This window comes from Xyrauchen texanus, chromosome 38, assembly GCF_025860055.1.
Source record: "Xyrauchen texanus isolate HMW12.3.18 chromosome 38, RBS_HiC_50CHRs, whole genome shotgun sequence".
Classification (NCBI taxonomy): domain Eukaryota; kingdom Metazoa; phylum Chordata; class Actinopteri; order Cypriniformes; family Catostomidae; genus Xyrauchen; species Xyrauchen texanus.
This window is the reverse complement of record NC_068313.1, coordinates 3,195,913-3,214,912: the sequence shown is the minus strand read 5'-3', so window position 1 is coordinate 3,214,912 and position 19,000 is coordinate 3,195,913. Positions and strand designations below refer to the sequence as shown.

Sequence of the window (19,000 nt, the reverse complement as noted above, 5' to 3'; positions counted from 1 at the left end):
TGGTAGAAATGGGACAGTGGTAATCAGTACATAGATTCAGAATTTGTAATGTACAATTTTATTTTAACATGGTTGGCAGTGATTGGATGATGCTGACCATTACTTGTATCAGAATTAATTATGCTCATTTCTGATTGGTAAAATGCTTCAGCACTGATTATCACTTGTTTGTTTGACTGTGCAAAGACAGAACATTGAGATTTTGTTGCCAATGTAGAAAAAAACATTGTAACAAAAGTCATATCAAGTCAAATAATTTTTATTTGTATAGTTTTTTATTTGTACTTTTGCCAATACACATTGTTCCGAAGCAGCTTTATAGAAAATCAGCTGTAATGTCTCAAAAACCTTTGAATAACCAACACTCCTGGAAACATAATAACAAATTTGATAAAAAAATCAACAGAACATCAATTTATTAGGGAAAACTATTTGCTCTAGAATTATTTTTTGCCGCTACAGTTACAAATCAAAAGGGGAAATGAAAAAAGCACACCGCAGTCATGCTCTGGTCTCAGGAGGTTATAAATCAAGTATAAAAAATAGTGCTGTCAGTCAATTAAAATAGCCTTCTAAAAAAGCCTTACAGTATAAAGATTGAAATGCACTGAAAGAGCAGCAATTCAAGTAACATTAAATGTATCCCACAGTCTAAGTAGCAGGTTGATTAATTGAAAGAACTAGTTACCATAGGTTGCATATTCATTGCAATGGTCATTAAATCACTTAAACTTTCATCCTTAAATATATCAATTGGCCGGCAGACTGTGGCTATCCCCATTTCTACAGCAGTCATGGTAATCAGCGCCAGCATCATGTGTTGCTTTGAACTTCACATGAAAAACACTTGGAGAAGTCTTGTTCTGCGTTTTGGTGATATTTAAGACTTGACATGCTTCTGTGGTAATTAAATTGCGACTTACAGAGGCTGAAAAGTACTTGATTTCTGTCACAAATCCCATCTGGTCTTGTTTTGTACAACAGTTAGCGTTAAGAATTCCTTTCCCCATCACTTGATCATTGACACGGAATGGCTGTTGTTGTGTGTGTGATGTGGTATGTACATCAGTGTAATGATTCTGGGCAGACATATTGCAAATGTTCCCCTCTTTCTGCCCTTTTTAGTGGATGTATTTCTGCCCTTTTTAGTGGATCATTTAGTTCTCCTCAATGTTTGAAAACCACAAAGGTCATAACTTTTCATCTTCATTTTGAACACTATATCTATTGTTTTATCATTTCAAACCTTACACACTACTTTTTGTGAAAAAAGTGTGATGCCTTTCTGTAAAATATGCCACCACTTGGTTTGATATTTTGCATCTAATAAAATGACATTCATACATTTTACATCTCACAATGCAAACCCACCCAAACTCATTCAACCAAATATGGAGTGAACTCGTGCCACTACACCTCTTCCGTTAGTGGGAGTTTCCATACGCTCAAGGAGTTATTGATGGGGTAATTCTGTGCCTGCAGGGTGGGGTGTGACACATAATAACAGGTAAATACAGTGGGAGGCATAATTACTGTCCATACCCTGTATGCACATGTTGAGCAGGTAAAAACGTCCACTCCTGTAGGCTCAGCATACACTCACACAGTCATACAAACACACATGAACACAACAACAAATTCAAACACCTGGGCTTTAGTTTACTTAAGTTTACCTGCACTCAAACTTCAAGAGCAGGCTTCTTAAAACACTGATTTACTAAATTGTCATCCATTCTGTGTTTTCTGTCAGATTTTTTTATTAACATTTTTATTGGTAGCATTGAAGTAAACATACACATCATATTAAGTTTAATGGATACGTTAATTCAAGTTAGTTCGTATCTTAGACAGACAGAAAGAGAATCAATACTGCTGCAAACAGCAGCAGCAGTAGTGGGATTTTTGGAGCTGTTGTGAAATAATTCCCCTGTGTGTGTTTGTGTGAGTTGGCAGGGCTACAAAAGCTATAAATTTAAACCTGTCAGTTTGAGAATTTGCTAAAACTTAAGGAATGCAGGACTGTCGGGCTGTGTTTGTGTGTATTCATGTCCATTTCTAATAGCGGCAAACGGTTCTTACGGCAAAATCACACCAAGTCTGTAGTGATTGATAGATACCGTAGATAGATAGCAAATTAAAGCAGATTAAAGGCCTTGTGTGGGTTTGTTTACTTTTGAATTTTTTGGAGTTTGAATTAACAAGCATTCCATTGGCCCGTTTCAACATTCCACAAATGTAAGTCTATGGGATTTTTCAGATTTGTTTCATTGTCTGCTGTGCGCAAACCATACGTGTGATCAGTTAGAAAAGATATAGTAAACTATTCCAGCACATTCAAGTGTTCGCTCCTGTGGGGAATGATTCATGAAGCATTCCAATCAACTCTGAGAGTTGGAATTCCCACCTTTCAATTGGGGTAAGTGCAAAGGAATGACACTTTATGTTGGACATCTAACTTGGAAACTCATGCGAAAATCTTCAATTCCCATTTTTTCGAGATGCAGGTGTGTATTTCGTCACCCAAACTTGTCGGCATCCAGGACATGGAGGTTTACAGTCGGTAATAAACATGAACCTTTATTAAATTATATCCATTATCAAGTCAAAGTTCTTACATTAAATGATAATAAAACGTGTTTCGCAAACATTTTGCAGAGACTGGTGTTCATAGCATTGCAGCATCGTATATCAGTTTGGTTGCTATGAGATGTCTCTGACAATCAATGCACTCCTCAAAATCACAATGTAATCAGTCTCGAAATTAAAAATAAGCTCCCTCTTTGACATGTTTGTGTTTAGTTGTCAGGTAATTGTCACTAAATTTGTAATTAAGTGAAAAGTCACATCATGCATGATCATGATCATCGTTTTCATGATTGATCATTGCTGCCATGTCCGAGTACCCGAGTACTTGTGCCCATCCCTAGTCTCATAGCATGAACATTCCTATAACAAACGTTTTGCAAACTGAGTTTTATGTGCCTCGTTCTATGTTTTGCTGCAGTTTCCTGGTGAAATTAACAATAGATTTGTTACATCAGCTGTGTGTTTTATTCACTTTCAAAAAATTACGAGTACATTGAGTACAGCTGATTATGACTTTATAAACACTTATTTTTTGCTCTATTACTTTCACACAGTTATGATATCTAAACAATTTTACTCTAAGGTATAATTTAAAAATCTATAAATTTTAATGCTTGTATTACAGACTCACCAACATTTGCACACTTATTCCAATGTGATTAGCATCTGCAGTAGCTCACTCGGTGTACTGGACTTTTAACTCAGAAGACCGTGGTTTGATACCAGTCAAGCATGCAAGCTGACGTATGAGATGAAAGTGTCATAGAAGTGACACGAAATGATGTGGTGCTTCAGAAAATGTGCTGTTAATTTCTCATTTTGTTTTTGGACTCTACCGGTTAGGATTAGGAGTTGGTTAAGGGTAAGTATGTGTTTTTTGTGTCTATCTCACTACTAGGTTAAAGTTTTAGGTTAGGGAGGTACGTTTTACTCATTAAAACCCTCCAACATTCACCTTTAAAACCTCGTCTGGTTACGACTCCATTTCACTTGCTTTTGGCACCCCCCGCTGGATATTTAACTGGGAAACTGCTGCCGAACGTGTTATGAAGCACGTCACCCAATTTTTGTACCATCTATATCGTAAGTAGTATTAGTGTCTCTCAAATCATATTTTGTACTTTGAAAATATATGACCAATGAAGATTCAACAAACTGTGGTCAGCAGCCTCTAAAAAAACAGAAGAAAGCATTGGTAGTGACAGAAGAAACTAAGATGGAAGTGAAAGGGTATATGATTTGAGCAGTCAGCCAGCAGAAGTAAGGGCACTGGACATTATGGGAAGGTCCATCTAATAGAGTTTTAGTATGTGCTAACCTGTGGAAGATACCCACTAGTTTTCTAATAAGATCCACCTATGACAATCTTCCAAGTCCTGGAAATTTGTCTCTGTGGTATGGTAAAGAGGAAAGTTGTCCCCACTGAGATGCCCCAAGAGCAAATCTGTTGTACATGTTGGCTGGGTGCAATACTGCCTTGGCACAAGGATGGTACAGGTGGCGGCAGGATCAGGTTCTGCAAAAGCTGCCACAGATCCTTGAGGGGTGTAGAATAAAGGGCCATCATGCTCCTCAGAAGTAGCAAATTTGATTTAGTTAAAAATGGAGGTGCCGCACAAGAAACGGCATGGAGGTAGGGATGGTCAATCCTGGCACATGGAAGTGATTAGTCAATGATTGTCAACCTTGGCTAATAGCTAAAAATTCCTTCTGAGATTGCTATCACCTCCTTGAGGCTGGACATAGTGTTATGGTCGGCATCAGCTAGGAAAGTCATAATGATTGAACTTACTGTCCCAAGGGAAGAGGGACTGGAGAGAGAGCCCATGTGGGGAAGAAGCTAAACTATTCTGATCCTACTGCAGGGAAAATGGATGGAGGGCTGCCACTTACCCTGTGGAGGTTGGGTGTCGATGGTTTATTGGAACATCAATGCAGCACCTGTTGGAAACGATTTTGATATCTTTGGATCAGCGTTGAAGAAGTCTCTGAAGGAAATGGCAGAGGAAGCAGAAAAAGGGAGCTGGGAATGTTTAAGAAGGAGGAATGAAAAATGGGGTGTGCAGAAGTGAGAAAGTATGAATAGGGTACAATTGCTGGTGAGGTAGCAAGTAGAAGAGGAAAAGGGTGGGAATGAACTATTTCCGCTGACACACTTGGTCCTTTTTTCGCGGGTTTCTGGAGAGGGATTGAGTGGGGGAGCGAAACCAGGCCAAGCTAGGCTTTGTATGGACAGCTGACACAGTCTTGCAGCTTGTTTCTCATTTCGCTCTCCTACATAATCTGTTGGAGGATTGCTTTAAGGACAAGCACTGGACTGGTGGTAGGCAGAGTTTGATAGATTGTGTTTTTTCTAACAGAGAAGAGGCCTAGGACGTAGGGTAGATTCGCTCATGGGGAGGGGTGCATAGAACCCTGGTTGTAAGGAATGTCTGGACTGGAATGGAGGAATGTCTTGATGGGAGAGCAAGAATCGAGAGGATCCGGTGTCCAGGTGCGGGGGGTGGCAAGGAGATGTCCCTGATCACTGCCCCACCACCAGGAGATGCTCTGGGATTAATGTGGCAAAACATCCGTGATAGGTGGCTCCCACCTGATGACCCCATAGCTGGACAACTGAAGGCACTGATGGAGGTGTGACAGGCAGTTATGCCCAGCAGGTTTAGACATTTACCTGTGCACCTGACTATAGTGAAACAATGGTTAATTGTAGTGACTCTCTACTAAGCTTACAATAGCCCTAGATACGCCCCTTATAAGGACTCTAATAAACCCACTTATTTATTCTGAAACCATGTGATTTTTATTTGTTCTTTAGTATTTTTTCTTTTTCCTTTTGATAATTTTGCGGCTCTTCAAGCAGAACAGATATTTAATTTAGGTATATATATATATATAGGTATTTTATTTAGTTGTGTTGTCTCATGTGGTTCTGTGTTTGTCCTATGTTGTTTTTATGTAGCACCATGGTCCTGGAGGAACGTTGTCTCGATTCGCTGTGTACTGTACTAACTGTATATGGTTGAAACGACAATAAAAACCACTTGACTTGACTTGACTTGACTAATTTGTATTATTAGTCTTAGAAATAAACAAGAATGCCAACCTCAGAACACATCTATTTTAATCGATGTCAAAAAAAACTATGACTTTAAACCACCTTCTTAACATATAAAATGTTTGGGACTGAACATTGGTTTGATGATTGTTTCTACTTCAATAGGAGAGAAGTGGTACAAACGTCACCTGACGTATCGCATCGTAAACTGGCCAAGGAACCTCTCTCCCAGTCAAGTGCGCTTTGCAGTGCACATTGCATTCAAGCTCTGGAGTAATGTGTCTGGACTGGACTTCCAGGAGAACAGCCACGGTCCCACTGACATCCGTCTGGCCTTTTTTGAAGGAGAACATAATGATGGGACAGGAAATGCATTCGACGGACCAGGTGAAAAAGCACTTACATTACTATGCCCTAAACCTCAAATAATAATAATAATATATATATATTTTTAAATGTTTTTAAAGTTGGTCGGATTTTGTTATTCAGTGTTATTTTAAATGTATTGTCTATGCAACGTATCTGTGGCAAGCTGTTGATTAACTATAGACAATTAATCTTAATTGAGCATTAATTGAGCATAACAACTTACACTTTAAAACTTCAAGTAAATACATTTACAATTAAGCGCAACAGCGCCCACCTACTTTTTTAGTTGTTATGAATCTGGAAGTATTTTTCCCATTTATTTTTTTTCAATGTTTTTTTTTTGATCAAATCCTTCTTTAAAGAGTTGTAAGCCATGAACCAAACCAACCAGTTTCAATGTGAATCACAACATAAAAAACTTTGCACAAAATATTTGAAAATCACACAAAAAGCTACAAGATTGTGTTCTTGATGTTAATGAGGGAGTGAACTACAATCCCATGAAGCATTGCAAATGATGAAATCAAATAAAAAAAAACTTGTGAACTTTTGATGTAAATTTATATTTTATAAGTAAAGAAACACTACATAATTTTTTTTTGGCAAAATATTATGATATTTACTAATATATGAATAGTTTAAGAGTGTAGAAGACCGACTGCATTATTCACAGTTGGTGCAGAGTTCTTTTGGTGCACTTTGTTGGCCACGATTCTCTGATTGGTGGATATTTCTCTTCAGGTTCATGGGTATTGTAGTTCTTTGAACTATCAGGAATTCCACTATTAAAAATGATTTCTAAAAAATTTAAATAATTCAAAAAAGTTGCAATAACGCAAACTGATGGTTTCAAAGGGAGAATATGCCATCAATTAACAACCTTGGAGATGATGGTAGGCTTTAAAGGTTTAAAGTTATTGTTAAAAATGTATTTGTCTATGGAAAAAAATTTACCAGAACCTGACTGGTTGCTCTATGGCTAAAGAATAGCAGACAACACAGAAATTGAACTGATGAAAAATGCATTATTCACAGTCAGCCATGATTAATTCAGCCCCAGAAGAAAGTGACCTGGATGCAGCAACCTGATGAAAATCACGGGACTGTGGCGACATTTATGAAAAATGTTATTACTCATCACGTATCACAACAGTTCCGAGGTGATATGTCCACTGTGTGGTGCTATTTTTTCCCAAATAGATGAGGTTTTTAAAGTTAATGCTCTATCAAGTTTCAAATCAACAAAACAGACCTCCCTACCCTAAACCTTAAACCTAAACCTAGCCGATAGAATGAGGAAAGCAAATGTGAGATAAGAAACACAACCATATCATTTTGTGGTGCTCTTATGACACTTTCGGGTTGTGTGCTCTTCAGGACTGTTACCCCGTTGCAAGTACATCACGCTATAAGTTCATTGCTACCACGCAATTTGCTCACACTTGAATAAGCTTGTAAATGTATTTGGTTTTGTAATGCAAACATTAAAATGCTTAGCCTTAAGCGACGTTCTAGTCATTAATTTCAAGTCAGAGGTGGGAAAATCCAGAGTTCCGTGTTGTCTGTAAAGAGGCATGACTGGAACCTATTGAGGTCAGATTTGGGAAATTTCAACTCAGATATTCCCAACTCCAACTTTGTCTGGAATGTAGCATTAGAAGTCATGTGCTACAGTAAAAGTGTTTAGATGTCATAAGAAGTGATTAGATGGCATTGTGTGAGGAACAAGGCGAAAAATTAATGTTAAGGGACTGATAATCTGCTGTTTTATTTGCGGTTTGTGTGAAAAGGAATAAAAGTAATTGTTCACAGTCAGTTAATTTAGCCCATAGTGTTAATTTAACCAGGAAAGCGATTTACAGTTTCTCTCAGTCGCTTTGGCTCAGTTCTCAAATGAGAATGATTTTTTTCAAACCTTTGTTCAAATATCTAAACAATTTGTTTCTTGTTCACACTAGATTTGAGTTTATTACTCATTTAAGCAAATTGCACATGTTTTGGCACACTTGCACAGTAAGCAGTCAGTGTCAACAAAAAAGTAGAACAAAAATGTAATTTGTATATAAAAAACATTTCCAGGGTTGACGGCCATGGTGAAAAAACATCAACATTTTGACTAGTACAGCTCACATGACAACAAAACAACTTTTCATTTTGGTAGCACGATAACTAGGTTTTGAAGCATGAATTCATGGTTTTGGGTGAGTTACTACATTTTGCAGACATGCTATAGAGTTGTGATGTCCCACAATACAGTTGTGACACTTACAGTTTATAGAATTAGACTGTTTCAAAAAGTGACCCAAAGCGTTTTAGGAAAAATTGTAAAACTTACAAGCTTATAAGAACCATAAAACATCTACTATAATATAGTGAAAATTTCTGTGATTTATGTGTTGTTAAATTAAATTTTTTCAGTATAAACTGCTACTTTTAAATGCCCATCAATGGAGAAATAAGCATTTTGCCCAAATAATTGTGTAGTTCAGGGCTCTTTCTGGGCATATGGGGGCCCTAAGAGAAATCCCACTTAGAGGCCCCACCAACACCCCCCAACCCGGATCCAGGCCCACCCAAGAATCACCCCACAATATGCCTAGTCTTCAACAAATTTGATTATATTAACTACACAAAATGCTAAAAATTTTACAATAAATGAACAATAAGTAACTATACAAATTACCAAAAAATTACTATAAATAACCATATTCAATGGAAATAGCACCTTCGTCATACAACCAATAGAACAGCTGGTGTGCATAACTGCTCAACGTAATTTCTCCCTTCCCTCTCAGGCCACAAGGGGGCCCCCTATAATAAAATAAAAAAACAACCTTGCTTTGCTGGGCCCCCTGGTGGCTCAGGGGACATAAGCGGCCGCTTATACTGCTTATGGAAAGAAACGCCCTTGGTGTAGTCAACAACATCTACCAGCAAGGGCTAAAACTACCCATGCTTACCAGCCAAGACTTGACCTCCTGCTGTAAATGGCAAAAAAGGAGTCAGTCAGTCATGTTGTTAGATTTGGAGTAAGTGTGCAATATTAAAGTTAGCAAAATGGCTGAAATTGCGTGCAGCACTTTTAAATGCCAAGTATACATTGGAAAGATTTCCTTCCTTTTATTTTATATTCCTGTATGTTCATTAGGTGGTGCTCTGGCTCACGCGTTTTTCCCATTCCGTGGTGAAGCTCACTTTGACATGGCTGAGCGCTGGACTCTAACCGGTCTTAAAGGACACAATCTGTTCCTGGTAACTGCCCATGAGATCGGTCACACTCTGGGATTGGTTCATTCCCCCGTCCGTCATGCTCTCATGTCACCATACTATAAGAAGATGGGCCACAGTGCGCTGCTCAGCTGGGACGACATCACAGCTATTCAACAACTGTATGGTAAACAAAAAGTCATTTTGAAAATCATGTCTTTTGAACATTCTGAAATCATTGGGAGGCCATTTAATTTGTCATTTACCTGCACATCATATTTTATAGAAATGACTAGAGTTTTACATTTAGGTTGTTGACGTGAAATACTTTTGAAAGGTCCACTACAAACATTCCTGAACTCACAAAACACAGCTTGTGTTGATACAAGAGATTTTTATCCAGCAAGAGAATGATGACAGCTCATTTACAGTATTCAGGCAGCAGTGAAACAGAGAGAGATAAACACAGATTTACACTGTAAACATGAATAGTTCATGAATGAGTAACAGGCACGCTAGTGAAGCTGTCAGCTGTTTCTCAAGCATGTCATGCAAGTTTCTACACGCTGCTGCACTTTCAGGTTTAAAACCTACATACCATCCATCTCCAGCGCATACCAGTGCAATCCTTATCGTCCTGATCATAACTCAAGAATCCATTTCCAGTGAGTTTGCCAGAAAAATCTCTCTTTCATCCCTCCAGGAGAAAACAGACATTAGTGCTTTCTTGGGTAGGCCAAGACAGAATCTGCATACTTCTTTGCACTTTCTGTGAAATGGATTTAAACTTTAGGCTACTATGCTCATTTCCAGCATCATAAATGCTGTGCAGTCCACTGCTTCCATTTCCCTTTTTGATTTGTATCAAGTAGCACCTAATAAATGAGCAAAGAAAAAACATATTCTAAAGCAAATAGTTTTTCTAAAAATGTATGTCCACATATGTGGACAGTGGGACTATTTCATGTTTTTTGTTTTTTTTTGTTTTATAATACTAAGCTATAGAATGTCAGATATTTTTTTTTTCCATCAAATAGTTTATGATGTTTCCAGGAGTGTTGGTTATTCATGTTTTTGGGGCGTTACAGACTTTACAGCTGATTTTCTGTAAAGCTGAATAAATCATTCTTGTTTAAAGTAATAGCCAGGATCATGCCAACCATGTTAAAATAAAATGTAGCATTATAAATTCTGAATCCAAGTACTGATTATCATTGTTCCATGACTGCCAAACATGTTGAGTGGTGCAAACATCATCTGCAGCCTGAATGCACTAAGCTGCATAGAAAGCTATAGGATGCTTCCTTGCTCCCTATTTAATTAATGACTTAACCTCCAGATGTGTTAAAGTTATTCCAAATAACAAATGTTTTTTCAACTTTTGAGGGAATAAGGTGAAAATTACATATGTGAGAAATATGGGAAACCTACATATGTGGACATCATGTTTATCAGCGTGTTGACGCATGAAAAATGTATGGATTGTTTTTATATCAAACAACACTAGAGACGCTACTTTTTACAACCAAAAGGATTTTAATTAAAAACTTTAAGAGGTTTCTTACCAGAGGCACACTCTTACATGTTGGCGTGGTGCCCTTAGAAGCGCTTCACAGAAATCGACGCCATGCTGTTGTGTCATGTGTTTATCCCTTGAATGACAGTGTTGTGAACATTATTCAGTCAGTTTAAATTCATTTAAATTATGCATTGCATATAGCAAAGTCAAAATGCAGTGTCCACACATGTAGACGCAGAGTCAGGTTAAAAGTAGTTGAAACGTTGACTATTGCAAAAACTGTATTCTGTTGTGGTTCTGTGTGAGCGGCTCTCAATCTGTGGCTGCATTGCTTGTGAGGTTTGTTGAGGAGTGGTGACTACCCCTTGCTGATGCGGCTCGCTCATAAAAACACAAAGTTACATGTACTTCAAGCTCGAATTGCTCCGATTGTAGGAAAATATGTACTATTATTTACGTAATTTATGTACAGGTCATGGAGCATGAATAATTGTGTACATTTTTGTATAGTTTATTTTTTATATTATGTTATTTTATATTATGGAGTGGTAGTGGTGTAGTTGGAATGGTAGTGGTGTAGTGGTCTAATGCACATAATTGGTAAACTGGTAATCAGAAGGTCGCTGGTTTGATCCCCACAGCCACCACCATTGTGTCCTTGAGCAAGGCACTTAACTCCAGGTTGCTCCGGGGGGATTGTCCCTGTAATAAGTGCTCTGTAAGTCACTTTGGATAAAAGCATCTGCCAAATGTATAAATGTAAATGTATATTATTGCATTAAATGAACTCGTTAAATCGACAGACTTAGTTGGAAAAATACTAGATAATCTGATGAAGCACAGACATTCACTGTGGAAAGAAAAATCACAAATCTATTTAAAATTGTAATTGTTTTTCCTGGACAGCATTGAGCTTAAATTGAGAGCTGCTAAAGAATTTTGCATGTTTCCTGCTTTCTCCTGAAAAAAATATAATCTGGCATGTGTCCCCTCTCAGTAGATTTATTTAGACTGTGCTCAGACTTGCCAAGATATCTAAGTATGTGACCAAAAGTCAGAGATCAGAGATAACCTCAAACATTGCTCATCAAATTCTTCCAATGCTAATTTATCTGAACCAGGTTTTTTTTGGTAAATATTTTAGACATTTTCACAAAAAGCCTGAAAAGCATGGCATATACAAATGTAAGCATATAATTTACTTTTTTTATTAAATTAGACCTTTATTAAATTATTGGTCCACACATGTTTGACTTCAGTCATCATTTTCAATATTAATAACAGCCTTGTTCAATTGTTTTAATTAGACAAGCTACTTACTGCATTCAAAAATAAATGCAAAGAAATAATTTGAGAAGTATATATATAGTTTTATTCACCTGTCCTTTCACAAACAGTATGCACGTGGTGGAGACAGGTGCCATTTGTCCCATTAGATCTTACATTATGGCATGAGATTGTCATATTTGACCTCTTATCTGTCACAGCGGTTGCACTTTGGATATGAAAAATTGCCGTTTGCATTCAGAATTTGTATTATTCCTTCATAAAATGTTCAATTACTCAACATGGGTCTTAATAGAGCAGACACGTTAACAATTACTGTGATCCATGAAATAGCATGTCAAAGCCTGAGTTTGTCCTGATTCACCGACCCACATAGACATTTATGTGAACCATCTGAGATAAATTACTGAAACATAGAATGAAAAGTCTCCAGAGGTACAGTATATGAAATCACAAACGCTATAAAATGTTCCTCTAGGTCAAGATATTTGTAAGGTTTCTGTAAAGGACCTAGTAACTCAAAGGTCAGTAACAGATAGTTTTGAGAAGATTGTTTAGTCTGTGGTCTTCTCTAGAAGATAAATGCAGCCACAATGTCACTGATAACTGTGTAACAACTGTAATATTCTCTTTTTATTATGTCTGGCACAGTGTTCTTAAAAAGTGGTTTACCTCAGACTTAATTGAAAGGTAGATGATGAGTGCTTTGTATTAACCGAAGCATCGGTTAGCTCATGGTAATGTAATGATCGTTTTCATCTTACCTTTTTGGGTGGCCCCACCTTGGAACACCACTGGTAACTACTATAGCAGTTATTATTCCAAAGATCCCTTTCTATTTGGCCTTAATCAGATTGTCCAAGGGGATCTTAGAGCTCAAGCTCAGTCCCGTGCTCTAGCCCCTCCATTATGAACAACAAGCCGAATCCGTTTACAACTAAATAAATATTCCAGGTTCAATACAAGTTAAGCTCAATCATCAGCATGTGTGACCTTATGTTAATCACCCAACATGATCACACAGGAAGTCGGCACGTTATTTCTGATATTTCCAGTACACTAGGATCGGCCACATTATACAGACTCACGAACACGCACCATTTTCTTGTGACATGACCAGAAGCACATTGCATCAGCAGTTTTAGAGATCTGGATTCAGATGCTGCATTGAAGTATTGACGTATGTTTACATGGACACCAGAAAGCTATTTATTGCGAGAAAGCTGCTTAAGTCTTGAAATCGGTGTACAGGTTTAATTGAGCTGTGTTCGTGACTTTCTCTTTACTACCGTATACATGCGGCTCGATCAGTAAGCAGCTTTCTTCATAGCAATGTAATTTCCCTGTGTAAATAAAAACATGGAATCTAAGAAAGACTTCGCTGTTTTAATCTCTATTTCTTTGCTTTATTTCCTGATATTCCAGAGTTGTTCTGTTTGTTTCCTTAACTTTCTACTGGGAGTTAGTGGTGTTTCCCTATTACCTCAAACTCTGGGATTTCCCCAATGTACGAGTGCATATACATGAACGTGAGGGACCATCTGTATTTTACATTGGTGTGCATAAATGGGTATAGTTTATAGTTTATGTGATTTTGACACTGTATTCCCTGAAATGTTACAGTTATTTCAGCTGTGTTGACATGTTGTTTGGCTCCATCCTATGATGTTATTTTGTGCTACTCACATTGCAGCTGAGTGGACCGAGTCACTGATCATTCACTTGACTGAGGGAATTGAGCACCTTTTTTGTTTCTTTTTGTGCTGGTTCCGCCTAGCGGCTGGAGTTAGTTTAGTGGTGGAACACACCTTCTGGACAGTTATGTGGATGAATCTACATGTTCTTTGTGTTTATTCTGCCTATTGGCTGGAGTTTGTTTTATAGATTATCTTTTGTTGTGTAATTCTGTCTCACAGAATTTGTATAGAAACACTGGACTTGAGCAATCCGACGGCAAATATCTCGTAGGCGTACATGGACTGTTTGAGTTTAGAGGGATGGACACCAGTTGGCGCTGTCATGTACAGGGTTAATGCGCATGTTTTTCTTTTTTCTGTTGTTTGGTTCAGGGGGAAGTTTGGGGTTTGATTGTTGCACTAATGTTGGAATGTGGTCTTTATAATTTTGTTTTTGACACACAATCTTTTATTTCTCATATGTCAAAATGTCAATATGAGTGGATTGTCTCTCTCCACATGGAATGTGAATGGTTGGGGCACCCCATAAAAAGAAGGAAGGTTATGTCTCTTTTAAGTGTAAGAAATATGATATAATGTTTCTTCAAGAAACACATCTCTCCCTGCAGGAAGCTGAAGAATTTGAGAAGATATGGGGTGGACATGTTTTCTCAAGTAAGAGCAGGGAAGTCATTACACTTATTTACATTTACATTTATGCATTTGGCAAATGCTTTTATCCAAAGCGACTTACAGTACAATTGTTACAGGGACAATCCCCCCGGAACAACCTGGAGTTAAGTGCCTTGCTCAAGGGCACAATGGTGGTGGCCGTGGGGTTCGAACCAACGACCATCTGATTAACAGCCCTGTGCTTTAGCCACTACGCCACCACCACTTATTAGAAAGCATCTACAATTCAAATGTCTCAAACAGATTAAAGATGAATTAGGAAGAGTCATTAATGTTTTAGCAGAAATTAAGGGACAAAGACTTATTTTGGCTAATATTTACACACCTAATATTGATGATCAGGGTTTCTTTATTGATCTTGAAGGGATGTTGCAAGCTGCTGGTACCCCTCATGATATAAAATTTGGAGGAGACTTTAATCTTTTGATGGACTCAGTCCTTTATCATTGTGAAGCAAAATGGTATAAATCCCCTAGAGCAACATGGACATGGATGTGTACAAATCTTGGTCTTATGGATATTTGGAGACTTCATCCCATCTGGTTGGGGCTATACATATTTTTCATCAGTCCACAAGATTTATATTAGAATTCAGATTTTCTTCTGTTGTTTATTGCTCAATTGGAAACATTTCAGTTTCAGATCACACCCTGGTGATTTTGGAGGTGCTGCAACATATGGAGAAAAGGAAATCACATAGTTGGTGCTTTAATGTACTCTTTTGCAAAATCCTGAATTCCAACAAATGTTAAAGGCTGAAATCCAACTGGTCCTCATTATCCTCTGTGGATGTTGCTTGGGAGGCACTTAAGGTGGTTCTTAGGGGCCGGCTCATACAGTATGCCCCATTCACCAAAAAATACAAAGCACGAGAACTTGTGGAGTTGGAAGGGAATATTAAAAGTGCAGAGGCAGAACTGAAGTGCCGAATGTTGTCTGATGGCCTCAGGGAATTGATCCGATTGAAATACAGATATAATACTATTTTGTAGCAGAAGATGGAGTTTTGGCTATTCAGGGCTAGACAGTCATACTTTGAGTAAGGGAACAAGGCAGGAAAACTTCTGGCAAGATCTATAAAATAGAGAGAGTCTTTTGCTACCGTTCCCTCATTGAAATCCGCTGGTGGTAAAATGCTTTTAAAGAATTCTATATTGATCTTTATAGTTCCACGTCTTAATTGGTGGAACCATTAGAACTTCCTAAACTGACGGTAGAGCAAAGAAAATTCTCTTGATTCTGAGATAACCTTGGAGCAGCTTGGCGAGGTAATTAAGGCCTTGCCTACAGGCAAGACTCCGGGGCCAGATTTTGGCTCCACTTTTGCTTGAAGTTTATACGGAATTATTAAATAATGGAAAGCTTCCGCCAACCATGATACAAGCCCGGATCAGTCTGATTCTTAAAAAGGACAAAGATCCCAGCAAGTGTAAGAGTTACCGCCCAATTTCTCTGATCCAGCTAGACATAAAAATATTATCAAAAATTAGTTATGACATCTGTTGTACATAGATCATGTTGGATTTATTCAGGGCCGTAGCTCTTCTGATAACATTAGGCGTTTCATCAATATCATGTGGTCAGATATAAATGATCAGACTCCGGTTGCTGCCATCTCATATCAAGGCGTTTGATATGTAGGAAGGGATTATCTTTTTAAGATTTTGGAAATGTATGGGTTCGGGAATACTTTTATTGTTTGGATTAAGTTACTTATAGACACCTGGCAGCGGTACAAACGAATTGATTAATTTCAGATTATTTTACTCTGGATGGGGGCAACTGGCAGGGTTATCCTCTTTCCCCATTATTGTTCTGTCTTGCCCTGGAACCATTAGCAGCCATGATAAGAACGGAGGATGATTTTCCAGGGGTGGTGGCAGGAGGTGTGGCGCATAAGCTTTTGCTTTACGCAGATGATATTTTATTATTTGTCTCCGACCCCACTAGATCTGTGCCTTACCTCCACAGAATTAACCAGACCATTTAACTTTTTGAATCAAAGAGTTAATTGGTCTAAATCCAAATCTTTGACCCCGTTATCACTCATTTGCACTCAGTATGAACATAAGTGTCCAGAGTGTTTAATTTGGACATTTATTTAAATGTTGCCTTGAGGATATGGCTGAACACAAAATTATGTATTAATAAGTCCCCTTTCTACTGGTCAGAGGGGATTGTGAGGGAGGTTAATACACTCGGTGTCCTACAGTATGTTGAGTGGAGTGTTGAGATCCTTTAAAAATTTGGTTCAATATTTTGGGATTCCCAGATCTCAGTTCTTTAGGTATTTACAGCTGCGCCACCTGCACTGTACTATTTTTGGTAGTAGCATACAACCCCTAAAGTGGTAGATACTCTGGGAGAGGTGATTACTGCTTTTGGAAAAGGTCATGAGGCATCAATGTATTACTCACTGCTAATTCAGAGTCTAGGGGACAGAGCTTCAACTTATTTTAAGAGATTATGGGGGTGCACCTTATGCATTTCAAGAATTTACATCGATTCTATTGGACCCCCTGGCATTCTTGGGGGACGTATATGCTCATGTGTGACCAAGGGGATGTTTGTTGAGGGTCGGGGTGGGTTTGGGGATTGGGAAGGGTAATAGTGGGGGTTAAATGTTGATTCTGTGTATATATGTTTTGATTTTCTTTGTTTACTGTATGAATAAAAAAAAAATAATCACAAAAAACATTTAGGAGACAAATGGGTGTTTATCTTTATCATCAGAGGAAATATTGCGTTCTAGAGTCCTCCTCAATCACAGAACTTTACAATAACTATCAAACATTTTCTTTTAATTTCAGATAAGTTATAACTTTTAATGGAGTCTTCAGACAAATGGTAAGGAAAGAGAATCCTTCAAGGCAAAATCCTTCAGCTTTTAGCAATGTGCATTGTTTAATGCACTTTGTTGTTTAAAACTAGCTGTAATTTTGTAATTGTCATTTTACAGGCATCTCCTGAAAATCACTCTTAATGATCATCTGTTGCCTTTGTTTGTGTTCCCATAATCTGAGATAATATATTTTGTCCTCATGTTCAAGTTTACACTTATGTGTGTTATTTAAAAGATGCTTTTATACAATACAAGGGCTTTTATTTTACCCATAGTCAATGGATAAGATGTGCTGTAAGTTTCAAAATGAGCCAGAAGGGTACACTTAGTAGCACTGCAAGAGCAAAAAAAAAATATAAAATATATTATTATTATTATTACAGCTAGTAAAAATGCTAATGTTTCATACCTGTAAAGTGGCATTTTTATTTTCAGATATCTATAATGTTATTGTAACTAGTAAGAAAGTAATTTAAGACATTTTCAATTACATTTACATTTATTGATATCTAAAATCCATTTCCAGATATCTGAAATAGCAAATCTAACATGTTGAAATTAATTTACAGATATCAAAATTATAAATGTTTTACTAGTTATTAAAATCAGAATGGGCATTTGCACTAGTAATTATTGATATAAGAAATTATCTTTTGTAAGAAGTACATAACTGATATATGTATTTAGAATTTGTAAGAAATTAATTATACATATCAGTAATTGCGTTTGGACAGGAGCGAATGGCAGATTATTGTGAAATTCTTCTAGTGAAAATGCAGTTACAGATATTATTAATCATGTTTTTATTCCATTAGCTTAAATTCCATTTCTGATATCAAGAACTGGCCTTTACATGGAGTAAAGATGCCATTTTTGATATCAAGAATTAACATTAGTACAAATTTAATTGCTGATATCCAAAATTAGCACTTTTAGTAGTAATTGCATTGCTGATATAAGAATTAGCATTTTAACTAGTGACATTGTAATTCTAGATACCTTTAATTCAAATCTTGCACATGATTAAATGTTAAAAGGGCTTGCGATATAAATTTGCATTAAAAGTGAAAGAAACTTGTTTTCAGAGAATATATCTTGAATATAGATGTATTTTGTCTTGTTTCATTGGTAGAATTTTTTCCACTAGTTTTAACAATATGCCTAAACCTCACTACTCAACAACATCTTCCAGCGGCAGAACAAGAAAATACACTCATGTTCAAGCTGACAAGTCAATATCTTATGTGATTTTGCTTTTCAGGTAAATTTCTAATGTTTTAAAGATGATTAGATATGCAGATTTCCATGCAGGGTCACAATTTTATGCTTAAAATGTAAAAGTCCCTGGAAACATACTGTATATAGATCAGACCTGAAAACACCTGGGTTGCAATAAACCCTGCCCTGTGGCGGTGATGTTGAGATATAAAAATGAATCAAGGAAATCAGGAATTGGACAGGAATTAACTTTTTATTTTTATACCATAACAACACAGTTCAATCCTGGTGATTGGAAGTGATTGGTCAATGGCGGTCAACCTTGGCCAGCAGCTAACATGTCCTTCTGAGATCAGACGTAGTGTTATGGTTGACGTCAGCTAGAAATGTCATTACGACTGAGCTTACTGTCCTATGGGAAGAGGGACTTGAGGTGTCCTATGTGAGGAAGATGCTAAAATGTGCTGATCTGGCCACCGAGTGCACTGAAAATAGATGGAGGGCTGTAACTTACCCTGTGGAGGTCAGTGTTGAGGATTTCTGAG

The 19,000-nt window shown here is 37.4% G+C and overlaps 1 protein-coding gene across 1 annotated transcript in view; it reads left to right on the top strand.

Annotated features, from left to right (window-relative positions):
* mmp28 (matrix metallopeptidase 28) overlaps positions 1-19,000 on the top strand; it is a 35,959-nt gene that overhangs the window by 4,442 nt on the left and 12,517 nt on the right. The window contains exons 4-5 of the mRNA XM_052109663.1: positions 5,810-6,031; positions 9,162-9,407. Coding sequence (XP_051965623.1) covers positions 5,810-6,031; positions 9,162-9,407 — 468 coding nt within the window. The remainder of the gene's footprint in view (positions 1-5,809; positions 6,032-9,161; positions 9,408-19,000) is intronic.